At 39.1% G+C, this 21347-nt stretch overlaps 1 protein-coding gene across 1 annotated transcript in view; it reads right to left on the bottom strand.

Annotated features, from left to right (window-relative positions):
* Positions 1-1590: 1590 nt before the first annotated feature.
* The window catches only part of si:ch211-30b16.2 (glycoprotein endo-alpha-1,2-mannosidase-like protein), a 23365-nt gene continuing 3608 nt past the window's right edge, over positions 1591-21347 (bottom strand). Inside the window, exons 2-4 of the mRNA XM_017436652.3 lie at positions 18010-18119; positions 7173-7249; positions 1591-2564 (exon numbers count right to left, since the gene is read on the bottom strand). Coding sequence (XP_017292141.1) covers positions 1928-2564; positions 7173-7249; positions 18010-18119 — 824 coding nt within the window. The 3' untranslated portion in view covers positions 1591-1927. The remainder of the gene's footprint in view (positions 2565-7172; positions 7250-18009; positions 18120-21347) is intronic.

The raw sequence follows: 21347 nt of genomic DNA, 5'->3' as shown, positions 1-21347 counted from the left end.
GACTATTTCTAGCCGGAACCTCTCAATCTCACACACCAGCTCAGGCTCCTTCCTCACCAGAGAGGTGACATTCCACGTCCCTAGAGCCAGCTTCTGTAGCCGAGGATCAGACCGCCAAGGTCCCCGCCTTCGGCCACTACCCATCCCACATTGCACCCGACCCCTTTGGCCCCTCCTATAGGTGGTGAGCCCATTGGAAGGGGGTCAAATTTTGGAATGACTAATCGACATTATAGCCAAAACAAAAATGGCTTGAACTCAGTAAATTTTACAGATTGAGCTAAAATTTGTGGTAGTAGCTGAGAGTCATTCCCAACTTATACTTCGAGCATGTGGTTGTGCTTCACGTTATTTTCAAACTTTGACCAAAACACCTATAACTCTGTCATTTCTCAACATAAGATGATCTTAGACTAAAACTAGCATGAAAGGCAGTGGGTGATATGCAGTCCTTCCAAAAAATACCATTATTGTTGTTTTTTTTTGTCCTTCACTTGTTAATGTTTCTCTCTTTTTTCCTAACAACAGAGCACCAAATGCTATCATGGTCACATAGAAAAACTGACCAGCAACTGAGTAAAAAGGCAGTCAACATGCCAAAAAAAAACAAAACCTTGATAGAACGTCAAAGTCTTTTGAGCTAGCTAAAGACTGCGTTAAATGATTACACGAAAGCCTACTGGTTGGATAAAAAATGGACAGATCAAGAAAGGTTAAAGCTTTAAAATTGTATTTTAGCTTAAAACTATCCATTACAATGTCATGAAGACCAGTCAAAAACAATTTATAAAGTAATAAACAAAATCTGCGAATTATTTTGTTACATCAGTGCGTAATGTGTCTTTAAATTAAAAATTTGTAAGCAAAATTTGTGATTGATTTTTGACTGCTAAGTGTTTTTAAGAAGTTTTGCAAAAGCTGTGCATGTTTGAATCCTGAGCCTTGTTTTTATGGCGCTCCACTGCCCTGGTTAATCACCAATATTTATTGACTGTTGCCTGACTCAATCTTTCTCTTTTCCTTTACGATTAGTAGCAGATTCATTCTTTTATTTCCACCTAAATGTCATCTCCAAGATTCTGTGCTTATCAAATACTGCCATATTTGTTTGCCTACGCAGACTACAGTCAGCCTACTGTAGGGCAATCACTTAACTCAAGCTTCCACGTGGTTTTCAGTGGCTTTAGCCAGGTGTTTCACTTACATAGACTAAGTACCTGCATTTCAGAATTGTAAATCAATATATCTGGAAAAACTACTGGAGTAAACTTTCACAACTTAATCTGCTCGTATCTTTAAGTAAACAGAATATGATCATGGTAATTTAGAGGCTGACTTTCTGATTGGCTGATAGGTAACTATGTCCAGACAGCTGTATGGACCAAGGAGATCAAAGTTCACCTAATCCATTCACAGTCCATAAAGTCTGTGAGCTGAGCTTAATCACTTCTCAGTGTGAGAAATGTCCTGTGTGGCATGACCTCCCAGTCTATTAGTAAATCCACTAATAGACTTTTACACATAGTAAAAAAATGATTCTCCAAGAGTAAACACACATTTTTTTACACATTTTAATTGTTCATAAGGAAAATACAGTAAAGAACAGTCATTTTGTAGTAAAATTGAAAAAAAAAACAAACAAACAAGAAAACAATATTAACCCAGCAGTTCTCTTCACAACTGCACTTTTTGATTTTACAACGAATACTCATCAGGAACCAATGACGTCTTTATTACTGTGAAGCTCTAATTTGTCAGCAATAGAATTATCGTGTACAAAAAACACAGGGTCAGAGATCTTTTTAAGGACATTTTCGGAGTTGGAGAAAACATAATGAGCATAAAAGGTGCTATCTTCCAACAAAGAGACCTGACTAATGTAATTCCTAGTTTTGCACAGAGCATCTTCCAGCAGCTGGAACCATGTTCACATCAGCCACTTGTCTTTCTCCTTGTTGAAGTTCTCAGCCCATTGCCGTGTGAGCTGCAAATAGTGGTCCGGTTGGTTCGGCTGGTAGTCCAGATACAAACGAGTCAAAGTTTTCTTGGGTACAGCCCGTTCTATCTGAGTGCCTTCATGCCACTGATTGAAGGATGTAATGGTGACGATCTCTGGTCTGACAGACAGAGCTGCCTGCAAGGATGTCTCATAGTAACGTCCGTTGACTCGGTTTCGGGTGTTGTGGTTGTTCCACGGGCGCACAGCGGTGTCTACATACCCTGGTCCGACACTGGGGATAAACAGCAAGTTGTTTGTATCGCAGAAAGTCTTGATGGCTTTCCAGTTCTGGTGCGATGAACCAAAGGAAAAGCCATTGGATGCAAAGTAAGTGTATATCCCATCAAATCCACTAGCCAGGATGTCATGTTTGTGGCGCTCCTCGACAATGAGGGCAACAAAAACCCCATCATAAGGTGTGCCTCTAATGCTCTGGGAGCCTTTAGCTGTCAGGAGTTCAGCCCAGGACTCGGGTGGTGTAAGGTAGGAGTCATAGACATAAAACATAGGCAGAACTCGGCCTGTACTTCTCCTGAATCTGTAGAAGGCATCATGTTTTCCATATCTGAGAAAAACACAAGAAAAAGAAAATATATTTAAACCATGAAAACATTTGAAATCAAGTGAAAAAGTCAGTATCTGAGTGGGCTGCAACTAGTAGAGACTAGTTGGTGAGCAGCATTTGAGACAGAGTCTACAAAATGTCTTGCAACATTTGCAGGACTTCTCAGTTTCGTTGCATGATTTCAGTTTCATCATCACTTGAACTTAAACATAAACAGAAATATGTGAAATAAATTCTCTCAAAGTAGTTGTAGAGTTATTGCAGGCATCTCAAACCCTTCTCAATTTAGTTTCTGTAATTCTAGAGAGCTAGGGCTGAATTCTGATGCCTGTACAGGAGAGTATATCCTCAAATATCCAGATCTAACAACAGTAATGATAACTAACGAGAAAAATTGCATTTTCTGCAAAAATGCAGTTTGAGTGCAAAATGCAAAATGACTGTGCTGAAGAAGCTGAAACTGAGTTGTTAAAAGTTAAACATAGAATAGAGACTAAAATAAGCAGAACAGAAGTGGAAATAAGCCAAATGCATGATAAAAACAGCAGAACATGAGTTAAAAGCTAAAAGCAGCCACAAGGTAGCTAGAAGCTAAGAACAATGAATCAGAAACTACAGTCAGCAAAACAGTAGTAAAAATGAACTAAACAGATGTTAAAGTTAGCAAGACAGTAGCTAAAACAGGTGCTAATATTGGCAAAATTGCAACTAAAAGCAGCAAAGCACAAGCTCAACACCACAATTGCTAAAGGTGGCATAATGGTAGCTGAAAGTTAAAGTAGCATATAAAAACAAAGAGAGGAAGTATGTGACATTTTTAAGGAATTAAAGAATATTTTTATGGATTTTTGTATTTTAAATAGTTAAACATTTTCAAAAATATAAAAGATATAAAAACCATTAGTCATAGCACAAGCTGAATGCTTTGATACTTGAATGGTAAAAATAGCAAAGTGTGTGCTGAAGTAGTTGAATTGCAAAAAATAAAATAAATTACGGAAGAAACTGTAAACAGGAAAACAATATTATCAATGCTGACTCAGTATTTATCGGTTATTAAAAAGACTGGTCCAAATCTGCCAGTCTTCATCTCTAAACTGTACTCCAGTAGAATAAATCATAAACGTGGGTAAAAAGTGGGTTGAGGTGGGCAACAAGAATACAGTTTTCAAGCTGTGAGCATGAAAAAAAGCCTGTGATTTCCAAAAACTGTCTGCACAAAGTAGCAGAATGGCTTGCTGGTTGCAAACACTCAGGCCTAGATTCACCAGGGCTATTTGCTTCAGGTCAGCTGAAAAAAATGCAGCGGATAACTGAACTTAGCTTCTTGATATTTGTAAGTATTGTCTCAAAACACATTTGTATTTCACAACCTACTAAGATGCAGTAAATATTTATTGTTAACTCCATGTTGTAAACACTGCTAGTCTGAAAAATCAGGTACTTTTTATCCTGGCACATTTCTATATATATGGCAGGGTTTTCTTCTGAGTGCTACATGATACCTCATTTAAATGTAGGCAGGGAGCCACATCGGCAGCCAAGATGGAGCCACAAATGACATGTAGGGAGACATTTGTGAATTAGACATATGTGCAAAATCTAAAATTATGCCCTCAACAACAACATAAAAGAGTGATGTGACAACTGTTAGTGAATCTGGGCCTCAGAATTCAGTGAGACTACAACAGAAACCCCACCTATTTTCTCACAATTCTGAGGCATCAGCCTGTCTGCAACAGTCGCAGTGTCAGAAACTCGTTACACAGGGAGCCTAACCTGAAGAAATTTAATAACAAAACAAAAGATAATGGGGCAGTAGGAAAATATAAAGAAAACAAAACTACAAGAATGACTGAAAGGAAATGGGTGATGACACAGGAACACAAAACAAACTAAACACAAGGAATTTCAAAATAAAACAAGGAAGTATCTAAAAAAAAACACAAGGAATAACATGACAAAATGAATTTAATCTACAAAAAGAAAAAAAACCATGGATTAGGACCTGCAGCCCACTTAGAGCCGGGCTTCAGGGTGAGCAGCACAGTTTGTATATGATTACATGGCTACAGTGGTGCGAGTTGCTGAAATAACATGACTGGAAATTTGCTCATCCTGCTCACATTAGTGCTTATGGTCCTTTAAAATGTTTTTATTTCTTTGTTTTTTCAGCACAGTTATTCCACAAACACATCCCTGTGACACACAATATAAAAACACCACTTTAATGTTTCAACTCTCTCAAAAACAGTTGACAGATAAGTTTTAATCATCAAGTTTTTTTCCCCATTCAATCATCCCCAGTACATAAATGCTTCTCTTCAGCCCATCAAAACCTTGTTTTCTTCTGTTTGATTATGACCTGCTGAAAGGATAGGATTTTGCCCCTGTCAAAATGTGTTTGTGTCTCTCTTAGCGAACACTAAAATGGCTAGAACTCAGTTTTACAGAACCATCCATTTTCTACCGCATATCCTTGAGGCCTTTCCATACTCCATGAGAAGTCACATAGTCAGCTCTCAGTCAGGTGGTCACATGACAAAAATTGCGTCATTTTTGTTTGCAAAGTAGCTTTGTCCGCCCCTTCCTGACACAAGGCCCTGGCCAAACTTTTCACACAGGGGCTTGCACAAAGTGTTGTGTGATTAGTCAGAAATTGTTGTGGGCATGTTCATGCAGAAAGGCTGGTGAGCTTTAATGGAGTCATTTTGCTTCTTCTGCTCTGCTGAGAAGCAGCTGATCCAGGCTGTTAGAAAATACAGCCATCTTTACAACTGTTCCAGCAAAACTTATAAACCTCTGAACTTAAAAAGGCCGCGCAGAGACACTGCAGCTCTTTGTGGCTGTGGTGGCCTTGGAAGTGTGCCTTGGCCGGGCAGCACAGGGACACATTCCCTTCGTTTACTCGTTTTTGTGCATCGTCAAATTAGCAAATGCCAAACAGCGTGTACTGTCTCAGTCTGTTTAATAAACACATCTAGTCACAGTAAGGGAAGCATAATTCTGTCCAAGGACGGGAGAGTTGAGAAGCCGACAGGAAGTAACCTGTTTTAATGCTTCAGGAAGAGGGAGGAGCTTCCTAGAAGTTTTGATTCGAATGTCTCGTGGACGATAAAAGGTGTGTGTGAAAACGAACGGCTTGCAGCCACGTGACCGCGAACCGACTTTGTGACTTCTTATGGAGTATGCTGGAGCTTTTAGTCACATTGTGGGGCAACAGGTCCAGGGAAACCCAGGCAGATATTGACCTAAAATTTGATGTGATAATAGCTGAGACTGATCCCCAACACATTCTGAGTACAAACAAAATGCACATGATTTTTGTTTCTCTGCCATTGGCTATTCTGTTACCAAAACAGGGCAGCATGGCAGCACAGTGGTCAGAGCTGTTGTCTCCCAGTAAGAAAGCTGTAGGTTTGCCACTTGCTCTTTCTAGGTGGAGCTTACATATTCTCCCTGTGCACATCTTAATTTTCTCTGGGTACTCCAGTTTCCTCCCACAGACCAAAAACATCCATGTTAGGTTAATTGATAACTCCAAATTGTCCCTAGGTGTTACCGAAAATAGTTGTCTCATGTGTCTCTATGCGTCCCTATGATGGACCTGTGACCTGTCCAGAGTGTACCCCGCCTCTCATACAGTGACTGCAGGACAGACACTGCCTCCCAGAAAGGAAAAAGCAGGTAAAGAAAATTGATGGATGGATGAAATGGTTTATATTTACCACAGTCTTTAATTTGTCAAAGGTGGTTGTTTTTCTTTTAGTGCTCCCTTCTGCAGGGGTTGCCACAGCAAGCAAACTCTCAGAGAAGATTTGGCAATTGTTTTACACTGGGTGCTAGGTTAGAAGATCGCGGCACTGACGGCCACACCACTACTTCTGCCTTTAAATTGTGAAAGGTATTAAATACTTTTTCTTTTTGACAGAAAGTTTTGCTGACTTTTACTTATGAATTGATGTGCATAAATAAGTTATCATAAACAAGTAGGCTAATATAAGGCTAAATTTGTGCCAAAAGTTAAAAGTTTATTGATGTATAAACCTAGTCAGAGATGTTAAAGATATATCTGCAATTAGCCAGAACACAGTAAACACAGCCAACATGGGAAATGATCTCAGGATCTCTGACTGTTAAAGGAAACATGGACATTTTCAACTGGGGTTTTGTTGAATGTTACAAACCGGTAATATCAAACCTGCTGTAGCTAGCTTTTTGAACAACCTCAGCTTGGAGAATAAGTTTAATTCTGACTGGACTGGTGAGCTAAAGGGTAAAAAAATCAGTGGTCCACAAGAACACCATTTCAGAGATCTTATTATTTTCATAATTCTATGGTTAACTGTAAGTCAAACACTGCTTCCTATGTGTTTTTAATGGCAGGCTCTAATTAAAAGCATCTTGTCCCAAAATGATGCAGAAAAACTTGTCCATGTATTTATCACTGCTAGGCGGGACTAATGTAATTCTTTATTAACTGGGTGAGAAAACTCTAAAAAGCCTTCAGTTGATCCAAAATTCCACTGTCAGAGACAGCAAACTTCAGAGCTTTCAGGCAGGGAAAGGAAACCAATGCAGCACAAAAAAAGATAAAAAAGATCTTACTTATCAATAATATATCTGATGTTGTCATGCATGCTCTGTTCCGTCCGTCCCTTGTATGGCTGGATGTGGAAGGCCACCTGTGCACACAGATGTTATTTATTTATTTTTCTGGAAAAAAAGCACCAAGTGCAGACACAAAAACCTGAAAAATAAGGGAACATACAGTTAATAATTATGCATTTTTTTTTTTGTCAGAGCTGCATTTTATTAGATCAAAGACCTAAAAATTAATTCTAATTTCTGAATCACAGAATTCCTAAGTGTCAAATACTCCCCGTTTTGCAAATGTTTTCCCGGTGCTGCGGCCTTGTACTCCTGAGGCTGCAGGTTTATGTCCAGGTTGTGTCAAAAAGTGCATCTGGTGTAAGACAATTGCCAAATCTTATGACAACCCCTGCAGAAGAGAACAGCTAAAACAACTGCCAATATTTTCCTCATTTATTTCCATTTATTCAACATTATCACATCATCATCAGCAGTCATTCCCACAAAGTCACATATCAGATTGAGCAAAAATGTAACTTTAAAAGACGTTTCAGCACATTTCTTCAGTTTAAAACTGGTTTTCTGACTCTGGTTGAAATAAAATTCACCACAAACACGTCTTTGGTCTAGTCTTGTTTTAAAGCTTCAAAAGCTGCTTCTAATGAAACATTCAATGGGATAACGAAGTGGCTTCAGGCAGCACACATTTTACACACACAAACAGCTACAACAGAAATATAGAATTTACCCAAGCATACACAAAAATCCAACAATGAACCCACTCAAAGTAGAACCAATTGTAGCATTAAACAAAGACCATAAACCATAAACAATAAGAATGGCATTGGGAGTTAAGATTAGTTTAAAGTTTATGCTTGTCACTTGGAGTTCTCAGCAAAGTGAAGATAAAATTCCACAGAATGATCTGGAAGTCAACTGTATTTTAGATATAAAATGGATTTATTTATAAATATTTACAAATCATAGAATAAGTTATGAATTAATAATTCCCTGGAAAAATGTGACTGAACTGATGAATCATTGAAATACACCAAATATTGGGTAGGATGAGAGAAGTTAAGTTAAAAAGGAGTTAGTGAGGCTTAAATAGAAAAGAGAAAAAATACAGAAGTACTATGAACAAAATTAATCTGATTTTTAATTAAAATACCTTAACCACAGAATAAGATAAAGTCCCTGGTCATGGGTCAGAGTTAGTGAGTGTTGAAGGTTATTATTTCTTGTCCACAGGTGGTGAAGTCCCACAGATGAGTGTCCATGTCCTTGAAAATCACTTCTGCTTGCAGAAAGCCTCCATCCCAAATTGTTCGTTAGCATTTGTGTATAAAAAACTTCATCAGTGTTTTGTAGCTGTAGCAGATTCTTAGATGGAACACAGAAGCTGAGGTAGTTAAAAAGCTCCCTGGTGGTAGAGTTCCAGGGGTGGATGAGATTCACTCTGAGACGATGAAGGCTCTGGACATTGTGGGGCTCTCTGGTTCACACGTCTTTTTATTGTCACGTGGAGGACAAGGACAACATTCTCAGAGTTGCAGACTGAGGTGGTGCTTCCCATTTATAAAAAAGGGGACCAGAGAGTGTGTTCCAAATATCAAGGGATCAGGAGGAGCAATGTGACTTTCTACTGGGTCATGTAACAGTGGACCAGATCTTTACTCTTGTGAGTTTGCCATGGGGGTCATAAGAGTTTGATTATTCAGTTTACATTTGTTTTGTGGATCTGGAGAAGATTTATGACCGTGTTTCCTGAGGCATTCTGTCAGGGGTGCTGCTGGAGTATGGGGTGCCTGGGTCACTTTTAAGAGCTATCCAGTCCCTGTATAACCAAAGCAAGAACTGTGTCCACATCTTTGACACAAAGTGGAGCTTGTGCTCAGTGCAGTTTGGACATAATCTACCAAGGCTGTCCTTTGTCTCTGATCCTGTTCATGGTGGTCATGGACAGGATCTCAAAGCACAGGCATGTAGAGGAGGGTGTCTGGTTTGGGAACCTTGGTGTCTCGTCTCTGCTTTTTGCAAATGATGCAGTTTGTTGGCATCTTCAAATGTTGGCCTTCATTGTGCACTGGAACTATTTGCAAACTAAATATTTAGCTTGAAAAATAAATATTTAGGTCTGAGCTAAATATTTAGTAAACAAATTAAACGTTTAGTTTAGAAATTAAATACATGTCTCGGACCTAGATATTTAGTTTGTAAACTAAATATTAAGTGTAGAGATAAATATTTAGCTAAATATTTAGCTTCATAACTAAATATTGCAAGTTAATTATTTAGTTTGGAACTATGATATTTATAAATGTATGAAAAAGATGGCTAAATAAACCAAAATATAGCTGTTACGTTTTTGTCTGTGTAACTTTACAAATGGCACCCCATAGACTGGCAGTAGTGATTACAAGTGGAGACATAAAACTAATGAACATGGAAAACAGGTGATAATGGTTAACTGAGGACAGGAATGACTGAGGGAAAATGGCTGGTAATACAGGGAGACACTGGGAAGCAAAACAAGCTAAACACAAGAAATCTCAAAATAAACCAGAAAGTATTCAAAAGGAAACACAAGGAATAATATGACCAAATGAACTGAATCTGTGATAACAAAAAGAACAAAAACAAAACAAACAACAGTAAAAACAAAACAAAACAGATCTGATAAGAAATGATGCCCAGAATTAACTCCACAATATATAAACTTCCATCTTGCCCTATTTGTTCCACACGGGCGGTTCCACTTCACTTCAAGCTTGGATCCTGGGAGCTTGAGGGTTCCACGCAGTATCTTAGCTGTTCCTAGGACTGCACTCTTCTGGACGGAGATCTCTAAGGTTGTTCCTGGGATCTGTTGGAGCCACTCTTCCAGTTTGAGGGTCACAGCACTGAGTGCTCTGATGACCACTGGTACCACTGAGGCCTTGACTTTCCACAACTTCTCTATTTCCTCTTTCAGTCCTTGGTGTTTCTCAAGCTTCCTGTACTCCTTCTTCCTGATGTTACAGTCGCTTAGGACTGTTACAACCATATCTTATCTATCACCACAATTGGTTAGCCATCACCTGTTTGTCGGTCTGTATCTGGAAGTCCCACAGTATCTTAGCCCTGCCAATCTCCACCACCCTTGGTGGAGTCTCCCACTTTGACGATGGACTGAGTCCATACTTGGCACATATGTTCCTGTACATTATTCCAGCCACTTGGTTATGGCGTTCCATGTATGCTTTGCCTGCCTGCATTTTACATCCTGCTGTTATGTCCTGGACTGTCTCAGCGGCATCTTGCTATGAGAGACCCTGGCCTCTATTGGTCTTGTGCTGCCATGATTAGTGTCTCAGTGCTGTCCTTCAGTCCAGCCCTTCCTATCAACTGGTAGAGTTTGTTGATATGAGCCACTTACTCAATCTCAATCCGGTACATGACATGCAAGGGCTTATTTTTCCATGAGGGTTCCTCTTTCTCCTCTTCCACATTGGGTTTATGATGCCTAAGACATTCACTTAGCAGATCAGCACTGGGTGCTTTCTTCTTGATGTACTCCAGGATCTTGGTTGTTTCAAACTTATAGTGGCTCTGATGCTCACTAGCCCTCTTCCTCCCTCCTTTCTCTTAATGTACAGTCTCAGGGTGCTGGACTTAGGGTGAAACCCTCCATGCACTGTGATGAGCTTTTGTGACTTGATGTCAGTGGCTTCTATCTCCTCCTTTGGCCATGCTATTATAGTAGCAGGGTATCTGACGACTGGCACCGCATGTGTTGATGTTGTGTTTGTTCTAACCATTCAGCTGGCTCTTCAGGATCTGCCTTACTCTCTGTAGGTATTTGGTTGTGGCTGACTTCCTGGTTGCCATTTGTCTGCGGGATTCAAAGGTACTTGGACATCTGCATTGTTGCCTTCAGGTAGTTCAACCCCTTCAGTTGTGATCATCTTGCCTCTCTTGGACACCATTCGACTGCACTTATCAGTCCGAATGACATACCAATGTCCTTGCTGTGTGTGTGTGTGTGTATATATATATTAAAAAAAAAATTCCCTTCTCACCCTCTGCGGGTGGTCTTTGTTTCATCCTCTGAGCTCGGGTCCTCTACCAGAGGCCTGGGAGCTTGAGGGNAGATTAACCGTGATGATGTTAATAAATTATTTGTGTTTGGCAGACATGTCCTCTCGAAGCGTGCGCACCCTGAAAACAGCATCAGTGAGGCAGAAAAAGGATTTAATGGAGCAGCTAAAAACCGCAGATGAGCGAAACACCCTACAGAGAGAGAAGCAAAATTTGGCTTTAGGCGGTACTGTGGGAATCAATAAGAGATTACTTTGTTGTGGAGTGGCAGATTGGCTCTGTGTGTGGGACTTTTGGGTGGTTTACAGTGTTTGGATGAAAAATAACAGTAAAAAAATTGAAAAATTTGTTTATGATCATTTGGGATTCAAAACAGAAATGGTCAAGCATGCAGTTAAAAATGTTTATCACCAGTCGACAAGGACAACAATGCTTTTGTCTTTATGTGAGTTTGTCTGTTAGCAAAATATCGCATGAACCACTAGATGATTTTTAATGAAACTCTCAGAAAGTAATCATTAGATTGATAATCAAAAACTGATTAGGTTTTTAATTCAACCCCATTCAAGACCATAATTAAGCATCTTTAGCAACACAAAAATGGTTCTAAATCAGTCAGTTTTGCAATTACTGAGCTTAAATTTGGTGTGCATACTTGGAGCACTAACTGATCACGCAATAGCTTTGTTAATCTCCCAACATTGTATGAAATTGTGCACAACACCATTTAAAAGGTTTGACCAAAACACCTATAACTTTGTAATTTCTCTTCATAAGATGATCTTAGTTTGAAAACGCTGACATAAAAGATAGCAGAAAATATGTATTCCTTCAAGAAATGCTAGGCCTTCAATTAATTTGTTGCCAAATTCTTAGATTCTGGACATTCATTTGGAGGTCTGTGAAATATGATAAACTTCAAGTCAACATAACTTGAATTTTTGCAATTTGTCAAGGATACAAAACAAAACATTAAAGTTGGCATGCAAGAATTCATTAAATTTGATACAAAGATCATTCAGACAAGCCAAATATTTGCAGTTTTACTGGTAAAACCCTTCTTTGTTGAGGAATTTTTCCATCATCTTGAAAACTGTCTGCCATCCTTGATTTTCAATTGACCAGTCCAGCAGATTGGTTCTGTGGACTCCTGGGAACAATCATGCCAAGTCTGGTAATTGTGCTTTGATCTACACTACACTTTAGAGGTTATATATTGGCCATGTGTCGTTGATTACCAAACAGACATGTCTGCATAAAGTGTAGTACTAAATTTGCTGTGTAGATGAAAAAAATGTGAAACCAGTGTGCTAACTTTAGGAAAAATAACACAATCAGTGAGAATGGTCAGACTCATATTCCTATGTTTCATAACCATTTAAAGGTAACTGATTTGAAAATAAAAGTTATTTTTAAAGGAAAATAGGCAGATTCGCTACTATGCAGCTGGTTTTATAGGGAGCCATCAATCACACAAAGCTCAGTTAGGAGCAGATTCTGAGTGGCATCAGGTCCCAGAGCTAAATTATTAAAGACGTTATTATTATTCTAAGCTCTGAGATCATGAGCAACGAACTCTCCCTCCTTCAGAGGCGGTAAACATGTGTGTACAAGAGATCCTTTTTTATTTATTTATTTTAAATAATTGCAGTCTGACGGCTCAGCAAAAGCCTAGCCCCTAGTGGAGGTACATTATTTCACTGAGCCATCTCTAGGGAGGGCTAAGTTTAATACCTGCAACCAATTGGTAAAAAACAAAAAAACTACCACAAACACGTGGAGTCACCTGAACTGTCACCCACCTTTAGCAGGCAAACGTGATTGTCTATGTCTGTCTGTTGGCAAAAGATCTTAATGAAACTCTCTGATTGTAATAATTGGATGTATGTCTACAATTGATTAATGTTTAAAGTAAACTTGATTCACGAAGGCCACCACAGCTGATCAACTTAAAAAAACATATATAATATTGCCAAAATTCACAAATTCTGTCAGGTTTATAGATATTGAGCTAAAATTTGGTGTGGTATATGCTAACCGATCACTTAAGATCTTTGTTATTTTTTTACATATAAAAGGAAATTAGCATTTTGGTCATTGGCTGCCATAAATTCTAATGTTCAAATCTGAACAAGAAAAACCCACAGCGGTCAACCTCGACATGGAGTACCTCCAGACGGACAAGTAAACAATGTTTCCCCTTTGATGAAGATGCACCAAACTGAGAATTCACAATTTGAGTTGCCAAACCTTCCTGCACACTTGGGTTCACTTACAAAAACTCCACTGAATAAAAAAACTTACAGACTGTCACCATCTATTGCTCCTGAAAGAAAAGGCTCTGGTGTCGGTGCATGTGATTGACAAGGTAGCAGAAAGAAAAGAAAAAGAAGAAAATAAAGAAGTTTTTTTGCAGGTTGTTGGCAGCCTGAAAACAAGGTTTTTCATAACATATTGAGTGCATTTCTCTATTGCATTAACACACTAAAGCACTCAGTATATAATTAACGGAGTGGCACCAAGAGCTCTGTTATGTCACCATATCGGTAATATATAGTTATGGTTAAAAAAATATTAATTAATAGTTTAGTAATGATCAAGAATATACATTTGCAATAAATGTTGTTAAGTGTTTTTAATGTTAACCTTTAACTATCAAGAAAATCACAAAAAACAAGTGCCTGCGCTGTTTTTGGATTGAAACCTGATCATTTTCTTGTTTTGTTTCATGTGTTTTTGCTATCATATGCCTCGCCAAGCAAAAATATTCTTTACAACTCGTCTGCTCCTATCATTTAAAAATCTAAGCAAGCGAGCCTTCAGTGTAACAGTGGTGTACAAGTCAGTGCTGTCTTCACTTTTAACTTTCTGTTTTGTTTCTCTGCCTTTTTTTTCTGACTGCCTTTGTCTCCTCCAGTCTCACTTGTTTTCTGTCCTAAGGGATAAAGTCTGCAGCTCAGTGAAGCTTGTGTGGACTAATTAGAATTAAAGTATTAAGAGTTTAAAAGGAGGATTTGTGTGTGATTCTGATGAGGGGAAAACTATAATCCAACACTCTCCACTGAGGATTTGATATATATATATATATATGTATGTGTATATATATATATATATATATATATATATATATACATCATGTTCAGGCATCTGGTAAGGAAGTCCTCAGGGCTTCTCCTTAGGGGAGGTGTTTCGGGCATGTCCAACTGGAAGGAAACCCCAGAAGAGACCCAGGACATGCTGGAGCAACTATGTCTCTTGGATGGACATTTTGGAATCCTCCCAGAAGAGCTGGAAAAGGTGGTTGGGGAAAGATGTCTGGGTTTCTCTGCTTATGGAAGTTTTCTAGTATTCATTTTATTTCAGTTCATGCAACACAACATTTTTTAAGAATTTAGAGAAATTCATTTTAGTTGACACAGCTTTTCTCGCATTTACTGATACTCATTTTACAGAGCATTATTCTTCTACAATTTACAATATATTAATTTTATTATCAATGCTTTTTTTCTTCTTCTTGCATTCATGGTAGTTCATTTTACACAGCATAACTTTTTCAACAATTAATGGTAATTTGTTTTAGTTATTGAAGGTTTTCCCCATTTATGGTAATTGATTTTAGACAGCACAGCTTTTTTAGCATTTATGGCTTATCCCTTGTTTGGCCTTCTCTCTGCAAAGAGAAGCTGCCAACCCACAGAGATATACATGCCTGAAAAGATAATATGGTGACTGAAGAAAACTAGAATGATTGTCACTGAAAGATGATTTAAATATACTGTATATATTCTGGACCTTTTGCTAGAAAAAAAAATATTTTGGCAAACTCAGCTGAATTTAAGCTGAAGACCACTAATATACCATGATGTCAACAGATGACTGTAGTCATGATTTTATATAAAGCAGTAAATAGGAATTGATGAGTCTCTAAGAAGCAAAGCTGGACCTTCAGCAGAATATCACAAAACCATCCAAGGAACCTGGAGGAATTTCAGAAAGCAAACTTAAGTTGGACACCATGATCTCTGATCCTTCAGATGCACCACATCAAGAACCATCATTCATCAACAGCTGAAAGAACCATGTTGGGTTATGGCTGCCTACATTAAAGAAAGCTCAAAGTAAATTTGAGAGTTACTGTTGTTGTTCTTCTTTCAGCCGGTCTCTTCTGTGGGGGTTGCCACAGTAAGCAAACTCACATGTAAGATTTGGCAATTGTTATACGTCAGATTACTGCCTTTTTTACTTTAATTTGCATGTTTCATACCATCCTAAAGACTCTATGATGGACGCTTCCATGTCTATCCTCAACTCAAAGTGTTTAGTAGCCCTCTTTCTTTTGTTGGGTCTTGTCAGCAGCAGATCTGCTGCTCTGAAACTGGTGTTTTAGCCTTTAGGTCATCTGTGAGACACTCTGTTGTGTAAGCCTGACTGAGACATACCGAGACCTAGTTCCAGTCCAATAATTTTAGATAAGAAGCATGGCTCTGTAAATGCAAAGCCATGTTTCACTGTTTAGTTGCTGCTGTTAAAACACCATCAGCGTTGTTTTGCTTTTTGTTTTAGAACTCCTTCAGTGCTAAAACAGAGATGATTTTGTGAGAGGGAGTTGTGCACTGAAGAGGAAAATCTGCACAACATACTTCAAGTTTTTAAGACAGCCAATGGCTCAGCAAAGCACACTTCCATCCCTCTGAAACATTTATCTTACTGTGGATGTCACATTTGCAGGTCACAGAGATAAAAATCAAAGCTGCCTCCAGGACCCAACACAAAAACTCTCATTTCCTCACTGCCAGTGTCTTTAGTGGACCAGAATGCAATGCATCTGTAAGACATAATGGACTTTAAATAAAAAGAGTGCATACTGTATTTCAAAAACTAGAAACATTTAGGACCAGTCACCACAACAAAACAAGTTCATTTACAACTTCTGTTGTGTTGTTACTGTAGTTTTTACAATGTAGACAAAAATATACTCTTAGACTCTCTGAACTAGAAATTGTTGGGTTTTTGGTTTTCTGTTTCAGTTTATTGTCTTCATGTCTTTGTTCAGTTATCTTTGTCTTAGTTTAGTTCTTGTGGTTTGTGTCTTTGTTTCCTGTCACTATTCACTCCTCCTCAGTCACTCACTTTCCTGTCTGCTACGCCCATCTACACCTGTCAACAATTTGTATCACTCACCTGTTCCCACTTATCTCATTATGTTCAGTGTTTAAAACCCCGTCACTTTCTCCACTACTCCGCTGGTTCATTGTTCTGCTCTGCATGTTCCTGGTCTTGTCCTGTCCTGTCCTGTCCTGTCTTGTCTGTTTTGTTCTTGCCTGAGTTTAGGATTTTTGGTTTTTGTTTTCTTTTGCTGCCACGTCAGCTTTTGTTTTGTTCATTTTCTAGTTCAATAAATTAGTTTCTTTTTAAGATGAATGTGCTCTCTGGGTTCGCCTCTGTTGTCTCCACCGATCCTGACAGAAATTTTACTTTACAGAAGTGCCCCACCCCATTATTTTTTGTTTTGTTGCACGACAACTTGGAATTTAAATGTAACATTTTGTGTTGTTTAATTTATTTCTGAGCATCAAACAAAAAATCAAGGGGAAAAACAAAACCTGAATACACTGACTAAACTTAATTCTTTGTGTCATTGTCTTCTGCAGCAGTTCCAGCATCAAGTCTCTGAAAGGTCTGCCTGTGTGATGTTGGTTTGTCTAAGCTGTGTAAATGTAAAAACATTTGATGCACTGCACCAGATGTAGCCTTAGGCTAATTTTCATTTGTATGTTTGGTCTCATCTGACCTTCTTCCACATGTTTGGGGAAAAAAAATTCCAAACAGTCAAGCTGCTTTTTTAATCAATGTATTTTTGCACTCTTTCCACTCTTTGTCCATTCTTTCATGAAGTCCAGTTCTGAGCAGTTTCTAGTGGTCCTATAGACAGATCCTTCCATCTCCCAGCTTCATCAGGGTTATCTTTAGCCTGATTTTTCCGATTAATGCCCTTTTTACCTGCTCTGTAAGTTTTGGTGGACAATCCTATCTTGGTAGGTTTGCTGTGGTGGCATCATTTTTCCATTTTCTAATAACTGATTTAACAAAGCTCTTTTGGAGGTTCAGGGTCCTGGAAAATTTCATTGTAACCCAGCCCCGATCTAAATTTCTCTACAACTTTGTCTCTGACCTGTGTGGAGAGCTCCTTGGTCTTCACAATGTCTCTTGCTTTGTGGTAGTCCTTATTCCCTAAAGGTGTTGAACTGGTGTTAATTCTGGGGGCTATCAGAAACTCTATATGAACTGAGACCATCTGACAGATCAGATCTTATTTGACTAATTATGCAGCTTCTGAAGGTAATGCTTGGAACTTTAAAGCAAATGGGGTCAATGTTTATGCACACACCACATTTCAGTTTTATATATTTAATAAAAATATTAAAGCAATTTTCTTTCATTAAACTTCATTATACTGGAGTATTTTGTGTAGATTCATTACTTAAACTCAAACAGATAATTCATTTAAATTCCAGGTTATACAGCAACAAAATAGATACAACCCACTGTACTTTTGCTGTGTGGTCCAGAAACCACAAATAGAATTAGTTGTAAAGTATTAAAATACTTCAACATAAATGATCTAAATGATTTTTAAGCCACAAAGTGCTAAACAATAACTGAGAGAATATGTACAAGAGCAGCTTAGAACAGAAGTGTGGCTTTAGGTTTCATTCATTCATTCATTCATTGATCAGAAAGGAAAAAACATACCGGTTGTCTCACCAGTTACCTTGATGCTGTGCCTTTGGGCAGCGTCCAGGACAGCAGGAACCAGGTCCTCGGTGGGCTCCCCATGTTCATCTGCCACCCCAGGAGGATACCATGACAACACCAACACCCCTACAAAACCACAGCATAGAGGAGAGGAGATCTTTGACCTTTAACAATACCTTTATTGAGACAATCTCTTTTTACAATATGGTTCAAAGGTTTGTCAGAAAAAAGTCAACTTATACATTTTTTTCTTCTCAAAAACAAATAAAAAGCAAATTCCCACTAATCATACACAAGTTATCACTTCCACCCCAAACAGAACTAAATTGGTCCAAGTTTGAAACATTTTACAAAACGTAAACTCTATATTTGTGTGTGCAGTAACAAAACCTTCTACAGTGTACTCTCAATGGTAGGAGAATAACTCTGATTTGAGACTGAGCAATACTGGAGAAGTATATGGGAGAATGAGGCATGACACTACAGTGATGCCCCATGATTATAGGATCTAAGATCTGAACACACCAACCTCCCAAAAACAAGAACCAGTATCTATCACAATGGCAAACATCCAAGATGGAGTCTCAGGAATGAAAAGCTGAACTGAACCAGGGCCTGACATGATCCACAACTACTGGCCACAGGAAAGCCTATGACTCGATGGCACGCACATGGATACTGGAGTGCTTGAAACTGTACAATCTGAACAGGACTCTAAGGCCCTTCATCAAGAACTCATTGGAAATGCGCAAGACCACTCTAGAAGCCAAATCAAAACCAATTGCACAAGTCTGCATCAAGTGTGGGATATACCACGGCAATGCTTTGTCCCCACTCCTGTTCTGCATAAGCCTGAACCCTCTCAGCCAGATCATCATAAAGAGTGGCTTTGGATACTGGTTCCAAAGTGGAACAGTCATCAATCACCCACTCCACATGAATTACATCAAGCTGTATGCCAAAAATGAGCAAGGCATTGACTCACTGATCCATCTAACCCTAACCCTAGATTTCATCACCATGTTTCCTGCCACACTGGAAGAGACAAAACATTGGACCAGTGATTCCCAACTCCAGTCCTTGAGGAACACTATCCTGCATGTTTTAGTTGTTTCTCTGCTCTTCTGCAGATCTTCAAGTTCTGAAGAAGCCTGTTAATCACTCGTTCACTCAAATCTGGTGAGTCAAAGCAGAGAAACAACTAGAACATGCAGGAGAGTTTTCCTCCAGGGCCGGAGTTGGGAATCACTGCAACAGACCATGTTTTTTCCAACACAGCTAGAGTTTACAAAGCCACACTCCTCCCACGGATAGGACAGACCAACTTTCTCTTTTTCTCATCTCTAAGTATTCACTACTCATCCAACGTGTGAAATCCACTGTGAGCACAATAAAAATGTGGCCTGAAGAGAAAGACACTGTGCTGCAGAATTGGTTCAAACACACAAACTGGAATATTTTTACCACTCAACCAACTTGCCACCCCCAGGAAGACATCGAGAGCTATGCGTCCTCTGTACTGGATTACATCTCCACCAAGACCCAGAAAAAGATCACCATGTAACCTAATAAGAAGCCCTGAATAAACAGAGATGTATGAGGAGCACTTTTCCAACCCCCAACGCATGTGACAAGGCATTCAGATCATTAGTCAGGGTTTCCCCCAGTGTATTATAAGCCTGGTGAGCCGCCAGGCTTTGCTGACCCTGCTGCCAGGCTAAGCATGTTATACATGTTTTTTTTCCACCTGCACCCCCAAAACTGCTGCCTTTATCTATCTCACATCGCGAGGGTAGGTGCACCAACAGTGACGCAATCGCGCTATCCTATGATGGGCAAATCACAACTAAAGCAAATAAATCAATGAAAGTCAAACTGAATGGTTTAAGTTTAAACATCCTCTCTGTATCACAGCCAGAAACACAACAGTTCTTCCTCCTGAATACGTGCAGCCATATTAGATGCGACAACCATCTGCTGTACTTTTTACTGTATTTCCACTGGTTATGTAGCTTACTGCCCCCTGTCTTTTCGGAGAATAATGCACTGACCTAAGCGGCAAGTATAAACGCCTCCACCGAGCGCTCAGGTCCACACGCCGTTCACGGAGCCCTGAGCGACTCTAATGAGCCTTGAGGCCGAGCCTCCTTCAGGTACGGCTGGAGTTAGCAAGTCATCTGAGCCACAGCAATAAGCATCGAACAAGCGAGTTTAACCAAAAATGGTTAGTTGAGCCGAAATTCAGCGGGTGGCTTTACAAGACCGAATATGGTAAGCATGTTTTGTACTTGTTGAAAATATTATCCTTGTTTATCAGTAAAATGATGCTATTAAAACAGCATATGCTTTTCACAAATATCTTACAATATCACATAATAAATAGCCATATTTTCAACTTTCCTGTCAACTTTAATCTTTTTTTTTTTTACTAAATCAAGGTCGGTCAGCGATAGGCCGGCAGTCGGCCGGAGGTCAGCTGGCGGTCGGCTGGCGAACGGTACCTACCATCAGGCATAGCCTCTTTTCTGGTTAAAACCCTGATTAGTGACTACAAATTCATCAACCCTCTCTACACTATTCCTATATCTTCTTCATCAATGAGCTCATTTTGAAAAGGACAACCAAGAACCTGCAACTAAAGTGAGGCAGACTGCTGACCACCAACACTTAACACTCTTCCCCACTGATGTCAGGAAAGTACTGAACGAGACCAACACACAGAAAGCTGTGGGGCTTGCTGGTATCCCCAGATATGTGCTCCAAGCAAGTGCTGGGGAGCTGGCTGGAGACCTGATGGACTTATTCAACCTGTCACTGGCCTATGCTGTTGTACCAACCTGCTTCAAAACCACCTACATTGTGCCACTATCAAAAGACCCCAGTCTCATCTATCTGAATGACTAGTGCCCATTCGACCTCACTCCCACTAGTGCTGGGCGATATGGAAAAAATCCTATATCAGGATATGGATCATTTTATATCACGATAACGATATATATTACAATATACCCCAATTACGTACGTTGTCAGTTATTCTCTGAAAAAAATGAAAAAAATAATATAATTTCTTACTTTTTTCAAGCTTCATTTCAAAGTGACATTTAACTGAACTTTCACAAATGAGATCTGCTGCATTTTAGTGCAGCAACATATATGTACCTGTTAGACGTAACAGTATCAAATGACAACAGACTCCATTATCTTCGGCCGGCTATAGTTTCACTTTTCACAACTTTCCCCGGCTCTTTTACAACTTGTTTGACCTTGCACTTCTTGGATTGTTAAATATTCTTTTTCGTGGTTCTTCTTTAAGTGATAGAAGAGGTTTGTTGTGTTGGCGTCAGATGAGAAAAC

This window comes from Kryptolebias marmoratus, linkage group LG5 (genome assembly GCF_001649575.2).
Source record: "Kryptolebias marmoratus isolate JLee-2015 linkage group LG5, ASM164957v2, whole genome shotgun sequence".
In the NCBI taxonomy this organism is placed as follows: domain Eukaryota; kingdom Metazoa; phylum Chordata; class Actinopteri; order Cyprinodontiformes; family Rivulidae; genus Kryptolebias; species Kryptolebias marmoratus.
This window is presented reverse-complemented; position numbering and strand designations above follow the sequence as displayed.